Here is a 24,844-nt window from a genome sequence, read left to right as displayed (position 1 = left end):
ATTTTCCTTGGTGAATACAGTGGTGAAAAATTTGTTTAATATATTTGCTTTTTCCTGATTCCCGTTTGTAATGTCTTCCTCATCATTAATTAAAGGGCCAACACTTTCATTTTTAACCTTTTTTGCTATATATATAGTTAAAAAAACATTTTGGGGTCAGTTTTACTCTCTTTGGCAATAAGTTTTTCTGTCTCTATTTTTGTGGCTTTTATCTGTTTTCTACATATTTTACATTTTTCTCTAAAGCTTTTTAATGTTTCTTCACTGTCGTCCTGTTTTAGTAGTTTAAATGCTTTGTTTTTGTCATTTATTGCCCCCTTAACATTTTTTTCATCCATATTGGTTTTCTTTTATTTCTGACCCTTTTATTCCCACAAGGTATATACATCTTTGTAACGGAGCTGGACGTGGATCCTCTAACCTGTGTGGCTGATGACATGGACCGTATCGGGGAGCGGAGTCTAAGGTGCCGCTGATCTTCACCAGAGCCCGTCGCAAGGCAGGATGGGCTTGCTGCGGCAGGCGACACCCGGGTCACTACCCCCGACACAGCTCGACCACACAGGTAGCTGGGCAAGGCGAGGTATCAGAGGATAAGGCAGTAGCGTAGTCAGACGTAGCAGAAGGTCAAGGCAGGCGGCAAAGGTGCGAAGTCTATAACGTAGCGGGAAGGTCTGGATAAACGATAAGGCAAACAGGCAATAGGGAATGTTTAATCTCAGGCTAGGGGCACAGAAGATCTGTCAGGGAAGTGGGGGAGATGCAGGAGCTTTATAATATAGTGACAGGTGTGACAGTAATTATGGGCGTCCTGGCCCTTTAAATTTCAGAGCTCCAGCGCATGCGCGCCCTAGGAATCGGGGGCGCGTGTGCAGGAGCTGAGACACAGGGGAGGAGGCGGCAGCGGAGCATGGTGAGTGATGGGCTAGGATTCGCATGCGGGCGCGTTCCACGATGCGAATTACCTGCCTGCCGGGAGACGGGGACATAGGGATTCTCAGCTCACGGCCGGTGCTTGTGGCCGGAGCGCAAAGTGTAACAATCTTACAGTGAGAATTTAAGAAATTTAGTTTCAGTATTTTTGTTTTTGAGGACATTATCCAATTTTATATTGTTAAGTGCTTCTCTGAGTTGATCAAACTTTTCCTTCCTAAAGTTCAATGTTTTTGTGGCCCCTCGAGAGATTCGCTTATTGAAGAACAAGTTATAATGTATTTTATTATGATCAATATTTCCTAGGTGTACTTCTACTTGCACATTAGTTACTCTGTCCGGTCTGTTGGTTAATATTAAGTCTAGTAGGGCACCCCCTCTGGTTGGGCCCTGCACCATATGGGACAGATAATTGTCTTTAGCTATAGTCAGAAACCTGTTTCCTTTATGAGATTCACAGGTGTCAGTCTCCCAGTTTATATCAGGATAGTTAAAGTCCCCCATTATTATCACCTCATTCTGATTTGCTGCCTTGTTTATTTGCCTCAATAATTGATCTTCTGGTTCTTCCATTATGTTTGGTGGCTTATAGCAAACCCCCATCAGAATTTTTTTTTATTTTCAGCGCCATATATTTCTACCCATAATGACTCCACATTATCGTTTCCCTCCCATATATCCTCCCGCAGTGCGGTCTTCAGACTTGATTTCACATAAAGACAAACTCCTCCCCCTTTCCGTTTTGTCCAATCCTTCCTAAATAGACTATAACCCTGTATGTTGACCGCCCAGTCACAGCTATCGCCCAACCAAGTCTCTGCTATACCCACTATGCCATAATTCTCCTCAGACATCAACCACTACAGTTCCTCTGTTTTATTGGACAGACTTCTGCCATTAGTCAACATGCAATTTAAAGGGGTACTCCGCCCCAGGCATCTTATCCCCTATCCAAAGGATAGGGGATAAGATGTTAGATCGCCGTGGTCCCGCTGCTGGGGACCCCCCGGAGACTGCTGGGGACCTCGGCATCATTACTGCATAGAGAGAGTTCGCTCTGTGCGTAATGACGGGCGATACAGGGGCTGGAGCAGTGTGACGTCATGGCCCCGCCCCTCATGACATCACGGCCCCTCCCCTTAATGCAAGTCTATGGCAGAGGGGCGTGACGACCGCCACGCCCCCTCCCATAGACTTGTATTGACGGGGGCGGGCCGTGACGTAATGATGCTCCGGCCCCTGTATTGCCCGTCAATACACGCAGAGCGATGTCGCTCTGTGCAGTAATGATAGCGGGGTGCTGCAGCGGCGATCCCCGGGGTCCCCAGCAGCGGAACCCTGGCGATCTGACATCTTATCCCCTATCCTTTGGATAGGGGATAAGATGTCTAGGGGCGGAGTACCCCTTTAAAGGTGTATGTTTTTTGTGTGTGTGTGTCTCCCAATTTAAACGATGCCCTCCCCGTTATGAAGAAGAGGAGAAGCCTCTTGACGTCATCCAAGTACAGCATGCTACTCCTGTCCTTTGTTATGACAACCTAGGTGCTGCAGTGTTTAGTACTACAAGTGATGACAACAAAATAGCCGTGTCAGTTGAAGACAGAGAGTTCATCACTTTTTTCAGTGGCTATGGTTACAGACATCTGCACTTCCAAGACCGTTCAGGAGTATCCCAGAACGGGAAGGTGCCAGCAGCACTCCTGGCTCCTACTATTACGGTTTCAACTGCAAGCGCTATATGGTGTTGTGCCCACAGTACAACACGGAAAGGTGAGCAAGATTCCTCCTCTGACACCTAATATACTGTTGCTAAGAGTAACGGCACATTGCTGCACTTTTCTGTTTCATTTTTCTCCTCATACTCTACATATGAACCCTAACATAGCAATTAGAGATCTCGTTCTGCTCAAGGATTAACAAGCGGAAAGAATCGAGTGGCCTATGGGACTTATTGTAAAGAGCATTCCTAGTGATGACGGTAAAGTACGCAAGGTGGAGGTGAACGTTGCAAGACAAGGGACTGTAAAGACTTTCATCAGACCTATCACGGAACTTATTTTGCTCTTGCCCTTTGGAGAATGAACTTGCGTGCCTATGCTGTTGGTTCCTACCTTTGTCTTCAAGAAGAAAGAGTCTTGAACCTTATTGTAATTACTTTAAAGGGGTACTCCGATGGTCAACGTGTTTTTCCGTTTTTGACTTACCCTATTTGTTTTGTCTCATTTCTATTCTTGTTGTTTAGCCTACACTATTTCCGTTACTTGTTGTCTTTTTATCCCCCACTTTGTTTTCCTATCTTTGCCTCTATTTCCTCTTTCTTGCTGTGCTGAAAACTACAAATCCCAGCATGCCACATGCCTTGCTGGTTTGGGGCGGCTCCTTTTTTTTGTTTGTTCCACCCTTTACCCATGCTACTATTTTCCCGGGTCGGCCCCTTTATACACAGCACACTAATATAATCAGCCCTGGTTGGGATACACTGGCAAACACACACAAAAGGGACTACAACTCCCAGCATGCATCATTCAGGAGTCTTCAGTCTGTGATATAACACCAGCATGCTGCCTCTGTAGTCTCCTGGGGGTTGTAGTTCACCACACCTCTATAGGGCATACACCAGTGTTTCCCAACCAAGGTGCCTCCAGGTGTTGCAAACTACAACTCCCAGCATGCCCTGACAGCCTTTGGGCATGCTAGGAGTTGTAGTTTTGCAGCAGCGTGAGGCACACTGGTTGGGAAACACTGGTGTAACATGATGTGTATGCTGAATAGGCTAGAACAGTGTTTCCCAACCAGTGTCCCTTCAGCTGTTGCAAATCTACAACTCCCAGCATACCCAAAGTCTGTCAGGGCATGCTGGGAGTTGTAGTTTTGCAACAGCTGGAGGCACACTGGTTTGTAAACACTAGCATACACACACAACAGGGACTACAACTCCCAGCATGTGTCATTCAGGAGCCCCCCCTCCCCCTTCACATAGAGATCATTCCCAGTATGAGATTTATAACCCTGCAGTCCATACATCCCCAGCCCGTGCACCTTCTCATCCTCCCCTTCAGATAACACTTATCTTCTCTGTGTTCCTTCTCCTGTGCAGACCTGAGTCCTTAGAATACAGGGCAGGAGGGAGGGGAGGTGAGGAGCTGTGTACTCAGCTGGATGAGATGAGGGGGCGTGGCTTATTTTTCTCTTGCAGACAGAGAAAAAAAAAAAAAGCTGTGACATCTTGTCCACAACAGACTCAGAACTGTGGACAACAGTAAAATAAAACCCTCTGAACAACAGAACTTCCTGCCCAACAAACAGGTAAGAAAAACACATACATGCTGCCAAAACATATAACACATGTATATTGCAAAAAAACTAAACTTACAAAGAAGATGCCATATAGTCAAAAAAATGAACCACTGGAGTACCCCTTTAAGTCTTCTTGCATTATTTGCATATTCTTCTTTTTGTCTTCCAGGTTCTCAAGACATCAAGCAAATTGCACTGTTATTTATTTGCAATTGTATAACTACTGTTATGGTATAAAACAGTGACATTTACACTGCCAGATGGGGAGTATGCTGTTATACAGTTAATATTCTCATTATTGTAGATGGAATTGACATAGTTTATTCTTTGATCTATTTCCTATGGATTTTTCTATGGTTAGTTATTTGCTGCAACCTTGTGGCCTTTTTTGGTAATGCTCATGTTTCTCTCTCCTGAAAGCTATGACTCATTTCCTTTGTATGTAACCACACCCCTGCTTAGTGCATCACTTCCTGTGTCATGGCTGCCTGCATCTGCCACATGTAACAGGGACTCATGTATTCTGCATGCTAAGCTAAGGAAAGCATCATCTTTTGAGCACATAATACTGAAATCCATTCATTCTGCTGCATTCCTGTTTGATGTACAGAATAAACCAGCTTGTGGATGAAAACAGTATTGGTGAGTTCAGCTATCTGATAAGGATTGTCCGCAGTGACCGTATCTGCTTATACAGGCCAGGCATAGAGGTCTTACAAGGGATGGATCGCTATCACAACAATCGGAGTCAGAATAGTTAGTTATAGTTTTAGTCATCATAACTGAGTTTTTATTTAGTTTTAATCACTGAGAAAGTGTTGTTGACTAAAACTATGACAGAAAATGATAAGTTGATGAAATAACTCTGGTCACAATATGGCCTGGATCTTCAGTGCAGCCAGGTCCAAAGGCAGCAAAATCATGCATCACTATGGTGATGGCTGTGCATTACACAGAGCTATGCACAGATAAGTGACAGCTCTTCCGATCCGATCTGCTGCTGGAGTATAAGGCCAATCAGGTTTTAGCTTGGTGTGCACTCCTCTCTGGAACATTGCCCAATTGAGAATCTGCTATCTAGGGTGGATTGTCAAGTAGGCAGGGACAGCGTTGTGGGTCATATTAGGGCTGCACTCTTCCCTGCCCAATGAGACACTGTCCTTATGATTTTTTATTTACATATGTACTCATAAATAGTACATTAGTATTCAGACTCTTTCCTACACCATTGGCAGGGATTACAGCCTCCAGTATTCTTGGGTAAAATGCCACACATGGATTTTATGCCAGTTTTCTCTGTAGGGTTTCTCGCGCTCTATTGGGTTGGATGGGGACCATCGGTGGAAGTCATTTTTAGGTCTCTCCATTGATGTACGATTGGGTTCAAGTCAGGGCCACTCGGGCACATTCACAGCGTTGTCTCTAAGCCACCTCTTGGTTGTGTGCTTAGGGTCATTGTCTTGTTGAAAGGTGAACTTTTGGCCCTATCTGAGGTCCAGAGCATTCTGGATCATGTCATTCAGAATATCAGCTTTCCCTCAACCCTGTTTAGTCTCTCTGCCTAAGCTGCTGAAAAACACCCACACAGCAGTTACCACTAAGCTTGTATGGATGGTATAGAGCAGGTGATGAGCAGTGCCTGGTTTCCTCCAAACATGACACTTAGAATTGAGACCAAAAGGTTCAATATTGTTTTTTGTCAGACTAGAGAATCTTTTTTCTCACAGTCTGTTTATTTTTTTATTTTTTTGTAAACTTTAGATAGGCTTTAATTTTTTTTTCTTAAGAAGAGGCTTCTTTCTGGCCAATCTGGCCAAATTGTTGGAGTGCTGTGGTGAGGGTGGTTGACTTTGTAGAAGTATCTCCCATCTGAATGCTGGATGTTTGGAGCTCAGCCAGATTGACCATTGGGTTCTTGGTCATCTTTCTTACTAAGGCCCTTCTCCACCAATTACTTAGTTTGGTGGGGATGCAATCTCTAGAAAGAGTGATATTGTTCCTTACCTCTTACATTATTTATGATTTACAGAGGGCACTGGGCTCTTGGAATCTTCCAGTGTAGCAGAAATGTTTTTGTACCATTCCCCAAATCTCTGGGTACACACACTCCTGTCTCTCAGCTCTCCAGGCAGTTATTTTATCCTCGTGGCTTGTTTTTTTTCTCTGATATGAATTGTCAGCTGTGGGACCTTATATAGACAGGAATGTGTCTTTCCAAATCATGTTCAATCACCTGAATTTACCACAGGTGACCCCAATTAAGGTGCAGAAACATCTCAGAGGTGATAAAGAAAAATGGGGGGAGCCAGATCTATATTTTATATGTCATAGCAAAGCATCTGAATGCAAATGTCCAAAAGTACAGTGTAATATAACAAATCACTAATATATTTTTGTAACCATGATTACTGATATAATGTGTACATGGTCAGTGAATGGCATTGTAACTTGTTACACAGTTTAGATTTTCTATTTTTTCAAAGTGACACACAGTGGTGTTGCTATGGGGGGGAGGGGCTGGACCGCACCGGGTGACACCCTTTGGTGGGGTGACACCCTGACTCTGGTGCATCCGTCCCATCAAATTCAAGTCCCGGCAGTTGTACAGTGAGTGACATATAGCAGCTGATAGGCTGGAGGTGCACGGCCGATACATACGCTTACTTTACTGTGCATCTCCAGTCTTCTTCCTGTATCATCAAGTCACAGAGGAAGGGGAGGGGCCAAGGTAAAAGGTTATTAAAGCCAGGAGCTGCCTGTGATGCGGTCCCGTGCCCCTCTCCTCTTTATCACCGCTGCATTTTCTCCCGCTTCTGACCCTAAGTGAAGGGAGTGAGGTATGTTAGGAGACTAGCTATATGAGATTAGTGTGTTTACAGTGGTCTCCAAACTATGGACTTCCTGCTGTTCCTAATTACAACCTCCAACCTGCCTGGACAGCCTTTAGCTCTCTGGGCAAGCTGGGAGTTGTAGTTTTGCAACAGCTGGAGGTCCACAATTTGAGACCAGTGGTGTAATGTATAAGTTAATGTAAGTGCCCAAGTAATATTTGTGTATGAATGTGTGTTTGCGTTTGTATGCGAGCCTTTGTATGCTTTTGTATGTATTAGAAAAATATTTATTAGCCTCTTAAAATCCCATGGGGACATAAAAAGTTAAAGTAGTAAAAATCAAAAAACAAAGATGTGAATTAGCCCCTTTCCTCAATAAAAATAAAATCCCCTTTTCCCATTTTACAAAAAAATAAAAAATTTTTTTTTTAAAGATAGATAAAATAAACCTATTTGGTATCACTAAATATTGCTGCTTTGTGATCACATCCCAGAAAAATATAATTAAAAAGTGATCAAAAACTCACATATACGCAAAAGTACAGCCCCGTATATGGAAAAATTTAAGAGTTGGAGGGTTTTTAACATATAAATTTTGTTTAAAAAGTATAATTTTGTTTTTAAGTAGTGCAATAATAGTAAAGCTGTTTCCATATTATTTATTTGTATTGATTTACAGAATATAGAAAACATGTCCTTTTTACCGTAAAGTGTACAGCATAAAACGAGACCTTCCAAAAGTTGAAAACTTTTCGTCTTTTTTTTTTTCCCCACAAAATAATTTTTTGGTTATGCCATACATTTATGGTAAAATGAGTGATGTCATTACAAAGTACAACTGGTCACGCAAAAAACATGAAAAATAATAAAAAATCACCCAAACCCCCCCAAATACATTTCGCATTACAGATTGTCCGTATATATGTATTTTTTTTTTTTATTAGAAAAATCTGCACGAAAAACAGTCACATTTTTTGAGGGAGATTTATCAAAACCTGTCCAGAGCAACCAATCAGATCGCTTCTTTTATTTTGCAGAGGCCTTGTTAAAAAGGAAAGAAGCGAACTGATTGGTTGCTATGGACAACTCAGCAACTTTTCCTCTGGACAGGTTTTGATAAATCTCCCACCTTGTGCCTGATTTTTTACATATTTTGGACAAAAATCCAGACGTAAAACACCACAAATTGAGCGGTGATGAGTAGAGAGACCGGGAAGGTTGGTTGGAATTGTATTGCTGAGTTGCAGTTGTTTTTTGTGGGGGGGGGGGGGGGGGGGAGGTCACCATTTCCTTCCGCACCAGGTGACACCGACCCTAGCAACGCCACTGGCGACACACTATTTACAGGTTAGGTGTTAACTCAGAGCTATAACATTGGGATTACAAAGTGACAAAGTAGTTATGACACTTTTCTGGTCCAGAACGTGCACTCATTGTTATTCTGTCTTGTTATGTGAAATTTTGTTTCCCTTTTTAAAAGTCCTTTGTGAATTCTCTACAGAAACTGCGTCGCACATATAAATACAGAAAGAGCTTCTTATGTTTTCTACCTTGAGAATTTCAAAGCCAATAATGAAACTGTTTCCTCTCCCAAACTTCTTGAGTATTCGCTGATCCTCTTGCTGCAGTGAAACCAGCACCTCATCTTCTTCTTTTTTCACCTCGAATATGTACTGAAAAATAAAAGATGAAACTTCTGGATGAAGAACAAAGTACAGTACAATAGCTCCTTCTGTGAAATGATGCATAAAAAGAGGATGTTTAGTTTAGTTTGAAAGACCCCATAATCTACATTATTAAAGGAGATATCTCATGCAAAAAAACGTATCCCCGATCTGCATAATATCCGAGTGATGTGGTCCCCCCCCAAAATCTACTGTACGGAGCACCGGCTCTCCACTGGAGCTGCATGTCACAACCCCTGCCCAAGTGGGGGCCACACTCCATCTATGTATCTCTATGGGAGAGCCGTGTGGCAGACCCTGCTTCTGGTGGTGGTTGTGAGGTGCTGCTCCAGGGGAGAGCTGGGGCTCCATACAGGAGACTGAAGGGTCCCCAGCGCTCAGACCCCCCTGCGATCTAAAATTTATCCCTGTCCTGCGGATATGGGATACGTTTTTTTCCCATTAGACTACTCCTTTAAGGAGTCCTAGAGGAGTTTCCAATGCATTTGTTTGGTAAAGTTTTGTATGTGAAGTTATACATTCATTTTAACTCAAATCTCTAAACCCAGAAGAGTCTCTGGTGGATAGACGGCTTTCTTACAATGCATTGATTAGGGTCATTTTCACTGTGGTGAATGTTTTACAATAAACCACTACTGCCCATTTATGTTGATGGTCCCCTAGAGGCAGATTCATTCTCAATGGTGTGTAAGGCAGAGATGATTGGTAAATTGGTTTATTCTGACTCCAATTTTTGGGGAATTCATTTCAGGCAAATCTGTTCACCAAGCATCGATACACATGCTGTAGGGCCTTTAGCACAGTGCATGTATGGTGCCCAGTAACACATTTAGCAGAATTTTGGATATTTATTTTAGACAAATCTGTACATTGAGTAGTGATATATATACTGTGGAGTGTTCAGCATGTGTTACAGTGAATTTAACTGAGCAGCAAGGTATACCGTGTATGTTTTGTTGATCAGTACCTGCAGGGACAGGGACTTGTAGAACTCTGCCTATGACTCTATAAGGGCAGTATCCTGCACAGATTTGATAAGCAGGATTTTCAGCTGCAGATTTCAATGTAAACTAAATGGCTGACCACAGCTTCTAATCTACAAATCATGTGCATCAAATCTGTGCAGGATCCTGTATGTGTGAACATACCCAAATAGTGATTTTTAAGCAAAACCAAGATTGTAGGCTGGAGAGGGTTCAGTGTCACTTAGTGTAAGAGAATACTATACAGGTAGTGCCCACCCTTAGGAAAAGCTGACAATTAGAAATGGAGCCTACACAAGGGGAAAACTGAAGGATACCTGCATGATGGCTTATTCTGAAAAAAATAGCTAAAATCATAAATCAGATATACAAACAGCTAAATAATAAACATCAAGATGGCCAAATAGGATGAAGATCCTGAATCTTCCACTGAGATGTCAAAGACTCAAATAGAAAAAAGCCATTCTGGAGGAAAACTGTTCATATGGTTACCTGAAATCAAGTTAATATCACTCATCCAAGCAAATGTGACACCTTTACATATGATGCACAAGCCATACATAGTTCTTCACATGATACTGATGATCTGACTATGTGAAGGTAGTTTTTCTTTACCTCATTTCACATAGCATTTTCATACCCAAGGCTGCTGAAGGAGCAAAGAAAAGTTACACCAAAATCACCTTTATCAGTGGAGTGCTGGATGTGCCATGTAAGTGGTCTGTTTAGCTCACTATGGGCCCATAAGGGGCCCCATTGTATGTCATCTTTGCTAAAATATGTGAAATTCAAAAATGGCTACAGTGATTTGATTTACTTCCTCCCATTACTTTGTTTCCTACTGCTGTCCTTTGTATATACCTTAAAAAATGTGTTTTCAAATGTTCTCACCCTTCTCACAAACTATTATATTCATATCTACTATCTCTGTCCCTGCTTCTCCTTACCACTGATGACATCTCTCCTAACCCTGGGCCCCCTCACCAAATCCCATCCATCACATTGCTCTCCTGACACTCTCCAGCTCCCCCCAATACTGCAACCCCTCTAAGCTTATACATTTGAACCCAACTCCTGCCCCCCTCGTCTTCCTCTCAGGAGCACTCTGGAGACTCTGCTCTGTCGGCAATTAACTTTCCTTCATCCATGAACTCTTTACTGACCACAATCTATTTTTTCTAGGCTTCACAGAAACATGGCTATCACCCTCAGACATTGCCTTTCCCACTTCTATGAGGGTCTTTAATTTTTCCACACCTACCTGCCTTCAACTGTTAATTGACCACAAATCCATCTCACCCTTTGTCCTCAATTCTTTTGAACTATACTCTGTCCGTATCTACTCCCCCTCTAACCTCCAAGTGTCCGTCAACTACTGACAACCAGGTCCTTTAACCCCCATCATTGATCACTTCACTACCTGGCTCCTACAGTTCTCCATCAGACATCCCCATCAAATCATCCCAGTCAATCGTCTCAAAACTCCTTTTGCTAATCTGTTCCTTTGGCCTTTCACAGTGGTCCTCCATAGCCACTCACAAGAGGGTCACACACTTGATCTAATCTTCACCCATCTCTGCGTCATATCTAATCATAACCTGCTTACACTCTCTTCTCTTCAACTAATCCCCACTCCAGAACTCTGCCCACCCTCATAGAAAAGTCAAATATCTCAACACTTACACACACTCAGGCTCTCTTCTACCATTCTCCACCATATCCATTCTCCACAACACAGCCACTACATTCTATAACACAACTGTCACCTCAGCCCTCGACACACAAAAGATCAATATCGATAGATAGCCCTGGCGGGGTTTCAGCATATTGAACATGTAATATCTCGGAAACCAATGCAGCACAAACGAATGGTGTATTTATTTTTTACATTTAACAACATGGGGTGCAAAGTGGGCGGAGTTTCAGAAAATTGAGCAAGCAATATCTCGGAAACCAAAGCAGCACAAACTAAAATTTTTGCAGCACAAATGCAGCACAAACAAATGTATATTTAACACGCAATATCTCAGGAACCAAACCGGCACAAACATTCATTTTTGCGGCACAAACCAGCACAAACGAATGGTGTATTTAAATTTATCACTGTGAACATAGGGTGCCAACTTCACACAGGTCTGTACCAAAACTACACTAACCAAGGTGGTTAATTATCTCTTTATTGCCAAAGCCGCACCCCAATGTTCTGTGCTACTTCTCATCTGCCTTTGACACAATCGGCCATTCCTTCCTGGTATATACTCTTATCCCAAGATGTCACAAATTTTGCAATCTCCTGTATTTCCTCTTACCTCCCCAGCACACATTCAGTGTCTCTCAATCACTTGCCTTCGCCTTACCTCCCCAATACTCTGTCTGGGGCCCCTATTCTAGATCATCTACACTCTTGGCCTTGGACAGATTATAGAATCCCATGGCTTCAAGTAGCAGATGACACTCAAATCTACCTCTCAGGTCCAGGGGTCACCTCCCGTCCATCAAAAATCCAAGATTTTCAAGCAGCTTTATCTTACTTCTTCTCCTCTCGCTTTCTCAAACTCAATGGAACAGAAACAGAATTCATCATTTTCCCTCCATTTCTCTCCGCTCCCCCAACCGATCTATCAGTCACAGTCAATTGTCAATTGCCTTGGCATCACCTTCAACTCTGCACTGTCCTTTAAACCACACATCCAGTCCTGTGCCACCTCCTTCACCTCAAAAATATTTCTTGCAGCTGCTCATTCCTCAACTTTGACTTAACTAAACTATTGGTGCATGCCCTCATCATCTTCTGTTTGAACTACTGAAACATCCTCCTTTGCTGGCTAATGCTTTCCTCTCATTCCCCTGTACATTGTAAGTCCTTACGGCACAGCCCTCTTTCCCGCTGTCTTCAGTCTAACATTTACTATGTGTCAATTTCACTGTACCTGTATTTATTTAATTTATTTTAACCCCTTTCAGATGTACAATGCGCTGCAGTTAAGGGAGCTATATAAATAAATGAAGGTTAAATTAAATGAAGGTCTATTTTTTTCTCTCACTCGATGTATATTAAGCTGTCTCTAAAATACAGGCTTGCAGTCACCTGTGGATTCTGAAAAAATGTACTTTTATTATTGAAGCATCCTCCGGAGCGATTCAGTAGAGCGTCTTCATTACTTGTCCATTTTCCTAGAGCCTCCCCCTTTTCCCATGTTTTGTGCTGGCTAAGATATGAAGTGTTTATCATACGGCAGACGTCGATATGAGTGAAGTTATTACACCAGTCCTCGAAAGTCATCCTACAGGAAAGAGAACACAGCTAATCTCATTGTGAAATCACTACATAATGCAATGAACGCTAAACCTATTGGAGCATTAGTATAGCCTGCAGGTATTTTCCATAGATTTTTTTCTTTCACTGTTTCTATGAAATGTTACAGTCTTTGACCTATGCTACTGTACAAAGAGACTGTCTAGTGCCACAAATAATAAATCATATTAACTCATATAATCCCATATTATTTTATGCAAGCAGCATATCTACCAAAGGATATTTATTGTCTGTGCCCAGGGCATAAACTATCCTTTGCCAAATGACAACTAAAGATACAATGTACCAGTGTTGTCTACAATCTATAGGCATGCAAAGTAGTAATAACTTTCATAAAGGCGACTCTGGACTTTTGGATTTTAGAATTTTTGCAATCACAATTGGTAGAGGTGTAACTATGGGGCTGTATAACACAACTTTAAACATGACACAATCCATCAGAACACAAAAGGTTTATCATTATTTTGGCCTCCATGTCATCCTTTGTGTTGTTTCATCATTTCCCTGGTCTCCAAGTGATCTGCATTTATTACTTTGCCTGTTGGCTTATTAGTTACACCCATGCCTATTGCTATGCTAGAAATATTTGCTAAGACTTCTGTAAATAGATGTTGATGTTTCATTCAGGTTTGTGTGAACATCAAAATGGAGAAGTGAAGATGTACCATCCTGCTAATGGCAGATCTTTCTCTCTGTGGCATGTCCTGTTAGGAGAGGTCAATGACTGTATCCTTGGCAAATAAGAAGGAATTGTAGGCTTTGCGTTTGCTCATTTCATAAAACACATTTACGTGAGTCCCTCATGTGCTTGATAAGGGCACCTGGTTTCTCTAACCCCCAAATTTTAATGTTGTGGCTACAGCCCTGCAAGTCAATGCATAAGTCACAACATTTTGGTTTGTCATCTGGTGTCAGTTCCTGAAGATATCCTCTGTAAAGCTTACAACACAGACTATTTTTTTTGTAAGATGCTGTGGTTTGTGGCCACTGTAGTTCACAACTAGTCAGACTAGTTGACTTTCTAGGACTACACTCGTAAATGGCTTGAATCCTGTTCCCTTTATATTCCATAGTCTTTGAGTGACTCAGACTTCTCCCATGACATAAACACCCAGTGGTTTTGAATTGCTTTACTTAACATGAAATACATTTTCTATGTGAAGCACATTTACCAAATGTATTCAGAAAGTTTCCTTATACTGGCACCATCTTGTTCTTGCAAATTGGAACTCACAGAATGCTTTTAATGTAACACTATGTAGGACTGTTTCACATTTGACTCTTGAAAATGAAAGTAGTGCTGTGATTGGTTGCTATTAGCAACTAAGCCAGTTTTGCTTTCATTTCTCAGTCATTGACCATTTTTCCCACTGATGTTACATTAACTACAGGTCTTTACTCATGCACCATCCTATTTAAATCACCAAGTATTTTGTAAAAAATTAATAAAAACAACACTAACCACCCTCTCAGAACAAACAAAACGTTAAAAGAGAATGAGAGAGAAAACAAACACCATATGCACTATCTATCTATCTGTATATAGCTGCAGCTGATCTGATTTCAGTATATTGTTGGAGTCCCAATCTCACCAGAACTCGCCATCATTTTGCACAGTCAGTCCAAGCTTCCCTTTCTCAGATTTGCTCACTTTTTTCCACTCTTCAGATCTTCAAGATAAAACAAAAACAAAATATATATATACATTACATCTGCTTTTTTCACAAGAACTATAATTGTTTGCATTTGACCTTTCAGGTTTCCTTAAGGCATGCATGATAAAGAGCAGTGAATACAGTGGATTTTGATACAGTATATTAGCTTTGCCAACTTCGGTGCAAGTGGCTTAGCAAGGCATAAAGTGTGCTGTTTCATTTGGCAGGACTCATAGATTGGGACATCTGTGTTAAGTAAAGTTATATACCATTACATATCAATTTCCTACCATAACTCAAATACCATATTTGACTACTGGCCTCTTGCTTATGGAGTATTGTATACATTGTGCTGCATAAATTATCAATTATCCTTATTGTACATACTCATCGTTCCATGCACCTTTCCACTCCCTTTTTCCCCATGGATTCCTCATTCTGATCATGAATAGTTTGGTGGTCTTTCCAAAGCAAAGGGTCTTCTCTCCCAGAGTCACCTTCTTTATACCAGTTACTGAATAAGCATGCCCTTTGATTAGTCCCATTGGATTCACCACTTCCATATCCCTGGAGGAGGCAGCCTAAGGATAGAATAACATATTACAGATCACAACATGTATAAAGACCTTATATATTTAAGAATCTTACAAAATACAAAAAGAAACATTACTGCATTATTTTACAGAATTTTTTTAGTATTCTTGTTGTATATAGAATGATATAAATGCCATTTATCAGTTGATTTTTTAACTATTTGCCTTGTGTTGTTCTATAAAAAATGTTCCTCTTCAGAACATTCAGCTACATGCAATAAAATGCAACATTTTTTTTTTTTTTTTTTTTAATCATGCAATGGGATTTTATGGATTTTTGTTTTAGATTTCGTCTCTCACAGTTGAGAAGTACCTATGATAAAAATTACAGACCTTTTCATGTATTGTAAGTAGGAAAACTTGCAAAACCGGCAGTGTATCAAATACTTGTTCTCCACACTGTATATACTTATAATGATAAAAAGATTGCTGTCATTCATTTGTGACATTTGGAGCCCTCTGCACCAAATTTACAACATTTTTAGAAAAGTTGCACATGATAAATTCATAACCCCAAAAAAGCTGCAAAACCCATCAATGCCCCTAAATGCTTGATAAATCTCCCCCTGTGCCTTTTACATTTAATGGGTTTTACAATTTTCCACATAACATAGTAAAAATGTCTGTTAGGTTAGGTCCCACCTCTTCGCCCATTCTCCACCTATTTAGAACAGGGAATTCCTAAAGCCCATTCTGAAAGATGACGCATGCCTGGCTGTTTTTCCTAAATTATTTAGACTTTAAAAAAGTTAACAGCATATATGCAGTCTCTGTTTGATGTATGATGATACTATGGTTAGCATCCATTACCAAGCAAGTTATACAGTGCAAGCAAGTGTGAATCATAAATGGGCAGAAAAAGTGTTTAGGGACCGTTACTGGAATGTCCCACAGCAGATTAATCATCCCTGTATCCACAGACCGTTCATATTACAGATCTGGATGTAATATACTCACTTATCAGAAGTAACGTGAAATGGTTACAGCTGGTGTTAAGTAAACTATACAGATTTTGATAAATTCTCCCCATAGTCTATTACATTTCATTGACCTATTAAAAAGAAAATTTGCTCATAATAGGACAGTTCCAGAATTTAAGATTAATTCCTGGAATTCTTTGTCTAGTTCCTATTTTTACTATTATTATCACTTCTTCTCTATCAACATATTCAATGTGTCCATCTAGTAATGCGAAGCACATACACATGACAGGCACTTAATATCATTTTGGCAAAACAAATTTGCAAAAGTACAATAAGATTTAAGAAAGAAGGCCCCTGCTGCATTCACCAGCCACAAGCAAATACCATGGGATTATAAATAATACTCAAGAAATCTGTCACCCAGTTATTAGTTATGCACAAGAGGCACATGTATACAACTACATGAGCACCTGCACCCAGAATCCTTAAACAACATCAATTAAAGATCTGGATCTCAACAGCAAAATAACTAGCAAAATAACTTAAAGGGGTATTCCAGGAAAAAACTTTTTTTTATATATCAACTGGCTCCAAAAAGTTAAACAGATTTGTAAATTACTTCTATTAAAAAAATCGGAATCCTTTCAGTACTTATGAGCGTCTGAAGTTAAGGTTGTTCTTTTCTGTCTAAGTGCTCTCTGATGACACCTGTCTCGGGAAACGCCCAGTTTAGAAGAGGTTTGCTATGGAGATTTGCTTCTAAACTGGGCATTTCCCAAGACAGGTGTCATCAGAGAGCACTTAGACAGAAAAGAACAACCTTAACTTCAGAAGCTCATAAGTACTGAAAGGATTAAGATTTTTTTTAATAGAAGTAATTTACAAATCTGTTTAACTTTCTGGAGCCAGTTGATATATAAAAACACGTTTTTTCCTGGATAACCCCTTAAAGAAAAAATTAATTTACAACACTTCTGAAACTTACACATTTCCTGATGAATGATATCATTATACAATCTTCGTGCAACTTTACTTCAACTTTACTATATTTAAGTTTTATACAAACATCCCTATACAAATATTTACACACAACAAACAGGGTATGGGGGTGAGCACAGTTCCTAATAACTTGTGAAACACTGGTAGAACAATAATTAGCTGGTAGGGGATATAGATAAAAAAAAAAAAATAACATCATGTTTTTTTTGTCAAATTTGTTCTAAAAAGCTGTCTAATAACACACCGAAACAACAACAGTCAGACCTAATGCTGCTGTAATTACCCACTGGACCCTGGTTTTGCTTATCATGCACAGGTAGGTTAGTGTTAGGTTCCGTGCCGCTTGAGAAACCTTGGCGTTGGTGTGTGGGCTCAGGTATGTCCTTCACACAAGGATATACTGGCGAATGTCTAAATTTTAACATCAGTTTTGAGGGTTAACCAATGTCATTGTATACATCTACCACAGTAGTGTACCTATATTCTTGTATTGTATTATTCTTATAACACACCTGCCATTTTTTTTTTTTGTTTTGTTTTTGGGGGGGCACAAAATGTACCAAAATCCTAGTGCACACACCTATATTTATCTCACCAATTTTCATGTTCAGCTACTGAATGTGCTACAGTAAATAAACCATGAATTTCTGAATACCACGTGCTATTGTACCCTCAGAAATATTCCAGTTTTGCTCAGCAGACACTCTATACAATGATAAACTATCATCACCATCCAACAGTGTGGCCAATCATCTTTTTCCTGGGGACAATTAAAGCACATCTGTCATGAAATTTTTGTGCAATAACATGCACACAGCCTTTGTACTGTGTGCAGGTGGGGGGTACAGCAATATTTTTACCAAATATTTGCAGGATTTCATGACTGCAAAAAAATGCTTTTATTCAAAGCCACTGACGGTTGGATAGGCTTGGCACGAGGTACGCGATGCCCCGCCGCCACCACGCCGCCACCACGCCCACTCCCTGGCCTACCCCGTATGTCAGCGCTGGGACTGCTGTGTGATTGACACACAGGTCCCAGCGCATGCGCCCTTCAGCTAATCTAACCTGCGCACCGCTGTGTGTCATCCAGCAAGCACTCGCTCATGCCGCCGTCTTCCTCCTCAGTGCGCCTGCGCAGTGCTAGGTGCAGAAAGCGCGCTTCCTCTCTGCACCTGGTATCGAGAACTAACCTGATTGCGCGCTGCTCTGCGCAGGTGCACTGAGGAGGAAGTCGGTGGCAGGAGTGAGCGCTTGCTGGATGACACACAGCGGAGCGAAGGTTGGATTAGCTGAAGGGGCGCATGCGCTGGGACCTGTGTGTCAATCACACAGTGCTCCCAGCGCTGACATACGGGGTAGGCGTGGGGGTGGGCCTGGTGGCGGCGGGGCATCGCGTACCTCGCGCTACACCTATCCGACCGTCAGTGGCTTTGAATAAAAGCATTTTTTGCAGTCATGAAAGCCTGCAAATATTAGGTAGAAATATTGCTATACCCACCACCTGCACACAGTACAAAGGCTGTGTGCAGGTTATTGCACCAACATTTCATGACAGTTGCGCTTTAAGCTAAAATTTTAACAAACAAGTTGGAAAACCAAAATAAATAATACAGATTATAAAATGTATATCTATTCATCAATATATGTGGTAAAATTGGAAAGAAAACCGCAATTTAGAAAATTTTGGAAGGTTTTGTTTTCACGCTGTACACTTTACGGTAAAAATTACATGTTTTCTTTATTCTGTGGGTTAATATGATTAAAATGATATCCATGTTATATGCTTTTCTATAATTGTACTGCTTAAAAAAAATCTCAAACTATTTTAACAAAATTTGTATGTTTGAATTTGTCCTATTTTGACCACCTATAACTTTCCATTTTTCCGTGTAGGGGGCGATATGAGGGCTAATTTTTTGCGCCGTGATCTTTAGTTTTTAACGATACCACTTTTGCTTAGGTTTTACTTTTTATACATATTTTATAAAAAATTTGGGACAAAAATAAAATGTGACAAAAATGCAGCAATTTTGGACTTTTATTTTTTTTTTACATTTACACCGTTCGCCATATGGGATAATTAGATAGTTCAGAGTTTTACGCATGTGGCAATACCAAATATGTTTATAAAATTTTTTTACGCTTTTTTGAGGGTAAAATGGGAAAAAAAGGATGATTTACTTTTTTATTGGGGGAGGGGATTTTTACACATTTTTGAAATTTAAAAAAAATTGTTTTACACTTTGATAGTTACCATAGGGTACTATTTATAGCAATAATTTGATTGCTAATACTGTTCAGTGCTATGCATAGGGCATAGCATTGATCAGTGTTATCGGTCATCTTCTGCTCTGGTCTGCTCAATCTAAGACCAGAGCAGGAGACCCATGGAGACGGACAGAGACAGGTGAGGGGACCGCCATCCGCCATTATGGATGATCGGATCCCCGCGGCAGCGCTGCAGGCGATCCGATCACGGATGTCCGCCACTACCGGCGGGTGCCTGGCTGCTGATAGCAGCTGGGACTTGCCATGCATGATGCAAACACTGGTCTGGTGCTCGCGGTCATGGCGGAACGTAAATGTACGTCATGGTGCATTAAATACCAGGGCACCATGACGTACATTTACGTCCATTGTTTTTATGGGGTTAAAGGGGTATTCCAGAAAAAAACTTTTTTTCTTATATCAACTGGCTCCAGAAAGTTAAACAGATTTGTAAATTACTTCTATTAAAAAAATCTTAATCCTTTCAATAATTATCAGCTGCTGAAGTTGAGTTGTTTTCTGTCTGGAAACAGTGCTCTCTGCTGACATCTTTGCTTGTGTTACGCCGAGCGCTCCGGGTCCCCGCTCCTCCCCGGAGCGCTCGCTACACTCTCCTCACTGCAGCGCTCCGGTCAGATCCACTGACCCGGGGCGCTGCGATACCGCCTCCAGCCGGGATGCGATTCGCGATGCGGGTAGCGCCCGCTCGCGATGCGCACCCCGGCTCCCGTACCTGACTCGCTCTCCGTCGGTCCTGTCCCGGCGCGCGCGGCCCCGCTCCTTAGGGCGCGCGCGCGCCGGGTCTTTGCGATTTAAAGGGCCACTGCGCCGCTGATTGGCGCAGTGGTTCCAATTAGTCTGATCACCTGTGCACTTCCCTATATCACCTCACTTCCCCTGCACTTCCTTGCCGGATCTTGTTGCCATCGTGCCAGTGAAAGCGTTTCCTTGTGTGTTCCTAGCCTGTGTTCCAGACCTCCTGCCGTTGCCCCTGACTACGATCCTTGCTGCCTGCCCCGACCTTCTGCTACGTCCGACCTTGCTTCTGTCTACTCCCTTGTACCGCGCCTATCTTCAGCAGCCAGAGAGGTTGAGCCGTTGCTAGTGGATACGACCTGGTCACTACCGCCGCAGCAAGACCATCCCGCTTTGCGGCGGGCTCTGGTGAAAACCAGTAGTGACTTAGAACCGATCCACTAGCACGGTCCACGCCAATCCCTCTCCGGCACAGAGGATCCACTACCTGCCAGCCGGCATCGTGACAGTAGATCCGGCCAAGGATCCCGCTGAAGTTCCTCTGCCAGTTGTCGCTGACCTCACCACGGTGGTCGCCCAGCAGTCACAACAGATAGCGCAACAAGGCCAACAGCTGTCTCAACTGACCGTTATGCTACAGCAGTTACTACCACAGCTTCAGCAATCATCTCCTCCGCCAGCTCCTGCACCTCCTCCGCAGCGAGTGGCCGCTTCTGGTCTACGCCTATCCTTGCCGGATAAATTTGATGGGGACTCTAAGTTTTGCCGTGGCTTTCTTTCCCAATGTTCCCTGCACTTGGAGATGATGTCGGACCAGTTTCCCACTGAAAGGTCTAAGGTGGCTTTCGTAGTCAGCCTTCTGTCTGGAAAAGCCCTGTCTTGGGCCACACCGCTCTGGGACCGCAATGACCCCGTCACTGCCTCTGTACACTCCTTCTTCTCGGAAATCCGAAGTGTCTTTGAGGAACCTGCCCGAGCCTCTTCTGCTGAGACTGCCCTGTTGAACCTGGTCCAGGGTAATTCTTCCGTTGGCGAGTATGCCGTACAATTCCGTACTCTTGCTTCAGAATTATCCTGGAATAATGAGGCCCTCTGCGCGACCTTTAAAAAAGGCCTATCCAGCAACATTAAAGATGTTCTGGCCGCACGAGAAATCCCTGCTAATCTACATGAACTCATTCACCTAGCCACTCGCATTGACATGCGTTTTTCCGAAAGGCGTCAGGAGCTCCGCCAGGATATGGACTCTGTTCGCACGAGGCGTTTCTTCTCCTCGGCTCCTCTCTCCTCTGGTCCCCTGCAATCTGTTCCTGTGCCTCCCGCCGTGGAGGCTATGCAGGTCGACCGGTCTCGCCTGACACCTCAAGAGAGGACACGACGCCGCATGGAGAATCTCTGCCTGTACTGTGCTAGTACCGAACACTTCCTGAAGGATTGTCCTATCCGTCCTCCCCGCCTGGAAAGACGTACGCTGACTCCGCACAAAGGTGAGACAGTCCTTGATGTCTACTCTGCTTCTCCACGTCTTACTGTGCCTGTGCGGATATCTGCCTCTGCCTTCTCCTTCTCTACTATGGCCTTCTTGGACTCCGGATCTGCAGGAAATTTTATTTTGGCCTCTCTCGTCAACAGGTTCAACATCCCAGTGACCAGTCTCGCCAGACCCCTCTACATCAATTGTGTAAACAATGAAAGATTGGACTGTACCATACGTTTCCGCACGGAGCCCCTTCTAATGTGCATCGGATCTCATCACGAGAGGATTGAACTTTTGGTCCTCCCCAATTGCACTTCTGAAATTCTCCTTGGACTTCCCTGGCTTCAACTTCATTCCCCAACCCTGGATTGGTCCACTGGGGAGATCAAGAGTTGGGGGCCCTCTTGTTCCAAGGACTGCCTAAAACCGGTTCCCAGTAACCCTTGCCGTGACTCTGTGGTTCCTCCTGTAACCGGTCTCCCTAAGGCCTATATGGACTTTGCGGATGTTTTTTGCAAAAAACAAGCTGAGACTCTACCTCCTCACAGGCCTTATGATTGTCCTATCGACCTCCTCCCGGGCACTACTCCACCCCGGGGCAGAATTTATCCTCTGTCCGCCCCAGAGACTCTTGCCATGTCTGAATACGTCCAGGAAAATTTAAAAAAGGGCTTTATCCGTAAATCCTCCTCTCCTGCCGGAGCCGGATTTTTCTTTGTGTCCAAAAAAGATGGCTCCCTACGTCCTTGCATTGACTACCGCGGTCTTAATAAAATCACGGTTAAGAACCGCTACCCCCTACCCCTCATCTCTGAACTCTTTGATCGCCTCCAAGGTGCCCACATCTTTACCAAACTGGACTTAAGAGGTGCTTATAATCTCATCCGCATCAGAGAGGGGGATGAATGGAAAACGGCATTTAACACCAGAGATGGACACTTTGAGTATCTGGTTATGCCCTTTGGCCTGTGCAACGCCCCTGCCGTCTTCCAAGACTTTGTTAATGAAATTTTTCGTGATCTTTTATACTCCTGTGTTGTTGTATATCTGGACGATATCCTGATTTTTTCTGCCAATCTAGAAGAACACCGCCAGCATGTCCGTATGGTTCTTCAGAGACTTCGTGACAATCAACTCTATGCCAAAATAGAGAAATGTCTGTTTGAATGCCAATCTCTTCCTTTCCTAGGATACTTGGTCTCTGGCCAGGGACTACAAATGGATCCAGACAAACTCTCTGCCGTCTTAGATTGGCCACGCCCCTCCGGACTCCGTGCTATCCAACGCTTTTTGGGGTTCGCCAATTATTACAGGCAATTTATTCCACATTTTTCTACCGTTGTGGCTCCTATCGTGGCTTTAACCAAAAAAAATGCCGATCCCAAGTCTTGGCCTCCTCAAGCGGAAGACGCCTTTAAACGGCTCAAGTCTGCCTTTTCTTCGGCTCCCGTGCTCTCCAGACCTGACCCATCCAAACCCTTCCTATTGGAGGTTGATGCCTCCTCAGTGGGAGCTGGAGCTGTCCTTCTACAAAAAAATTCTTCCGGGCATGCTGTTACTTGTGGTTTTTTTTTCTAGGACCTTCTCTCCGGCGGAGAGGAACTACTCCATCGGGGATCGAGAGCTTCTAGCCATTAAATTAGCACTTGAGGAATGGAGGCATCTGCTGGAGGGATCAAGATTTCCAGTTATTATTTACACCGATCACAAGAACCTCTCCTACCTCCAGTCTGCCCAACGGCTGAATCCTCGCCAGGCCAGGTGGTCTCTGTTCTTTGCCCGATTTAATTTTGAAATTCACTTTCGGCCTGCCGATAAGAACATTAGGGCCGATGCTCTCTCTCGTTCCTCGGATGCTTCTGAAGTTGAACTCTCTCCGCAACACATCATTCCTCCTGACTGCCTGATTTCCACTTCTCCAGCCTCCATCAGGCAAATTCCTCCAGGAAAGACCTTTGTTTCTCCACGCCAACGCCTCGGAATCCTCAAATGGGGTCACTCCTCCCATCTCGCAGGTCATGCGGGCATCAAGAAATCTGTGCAACTCATCTCTCGCTTCTATTGGTGGCCGACTCTGGAGACGGATGTTGTGGACTTTGTGCGAGCCTGCACTATCTGTGCCCGGGATAAGACTCCTCGCCAGAAGCCCGCTGGTTTTCTTCATCCTCTGCCTGTCCCCGAACAGCCTTGGTCTCTGATTGGTATGGATTTTATTACTGATTTACCCCCTTCCCGTGGCAACACTGTTATTTGGGTGGTCGTTGATCGATTCTCCAAAATGGCACATTTCATCCCTCTTCCTGGTCTTCCTTCAGCGCCTCAGTTGGCTAAACAATTTTTTGTACACATTTTTCGTCTTCACAGGTTGCCTACGCAGATCGTCTCGGATAGAGGCGTCCAATTCGTGTCTAAATTCTGGAGGGCTCTCTGTAAACAACTCAAGATTAAATTAAATTTTTCTTCTGCATATCATCCTCAATCCAATGGACAAGTAGAAAGAATTAACCAGGTCTTGGGTGATTATTTACGACATTTTGTTTCCTCCCGCCAGGATGACTGGGCAGATCTTCTTCCATGGGCCGAATTCTCGTATAACTTCAGAGTCTCTGAATCTTCCTCCAAATCCCCATTTTTCGTGGTGTACGGCCGTCACCCTCTTCCCCCCCTCCCTACCCCCTTGCCCTCTGGTCTGCCCACTGTGGATGAAATTTCTCGTGACCTTTCCATCATATGGAGAGAGACCCAAAATTCTCTCTTACAGGCTTCATCACGCATGAAGAAGTTCGCGGATAAGAAAAGAAGAGCTCCTCCCATTTTTTCCCCTGGAGACAAGGTATGGCTCTCCGCTAAATATGTCCGCTTCCGTGTCCCTAGCTACAAGTTGGGACCACGCTATCTTGGTCCTTTCAAAATTTTGTGCCAGATTAATCCTGTCTCTTACAAACTTCTTCTTCCTCCTTCTCTTCGTATTCCTAATGCCTTTCACGTTTCTCTTCTTAAACCACTTATCATCAACCGTTTCTCTCCCAAATCTGTTCCTCCCACTCCTGTTTCCGGCTCCTCGGACATCTTCTCCGTCAAAGAGATTCTGGCATCCAAAAAGGTCAGAGGGAAAACCTTTATTT

At 42.9% G+C, this 24,844-nt stretch overlaps 1 protein-coding gene across 5 annotated transcripts in view; it reads right to left on the bottom strand.

Moving 5' to 3' along the window:
- LOC130291607 (calpain-5-like) overlaps positions 1 to 24,844 on the bottom strand; it is a 184,552-nt gene that overhangs the window by 21,994 nt on the left and 137,714 nt on the right. For all 5 annotated transcript variants that reach the window (XM_056540565.1, XM_056540566.1, XM_056540569.1 and 2 more), the window contains 4 exons: positions 15,088 to 15,281; positions 14,638 to 14,715; positions 12,818 to 13,013; positions 8,612 to 8,734 (listed from right to left, as the gene is read on the bottom strand). In XM_056540565.1, the coding sequence (XP_056396540.1) occupies positions 8,612 to 8,734; positions 12,818 to 13,013; positions 14,638 to 14,715; positions 15,088 to 15,281 (591 nt within the window). The remainder of the gene's footprint in view (positions 1 to 8,611; positions 8,735 to 12,817; positions 13,014 to 14,637; positions 14,716 to 15,087; positions 15,282 to 24,844) is intronic.

Source organism: Hyla sarda, chromosome 9, assembly GCF_029499605.1.
Source record: "Hyla sarda isolate aHylSar1 chromosome 9, aHylSar1.hap1, whole genome shotgun sequence".
Taxonomy (NCBI): Eukaryota; Metazoa; Chordata; class Amphibia; order Anura; family Hylidae; genus Hyla; species Hyla sarda.
Note: the sequence above shows the minus strand (reverse complement) of the source record. Positions and strands in the feature narration are given on the sequence as shown.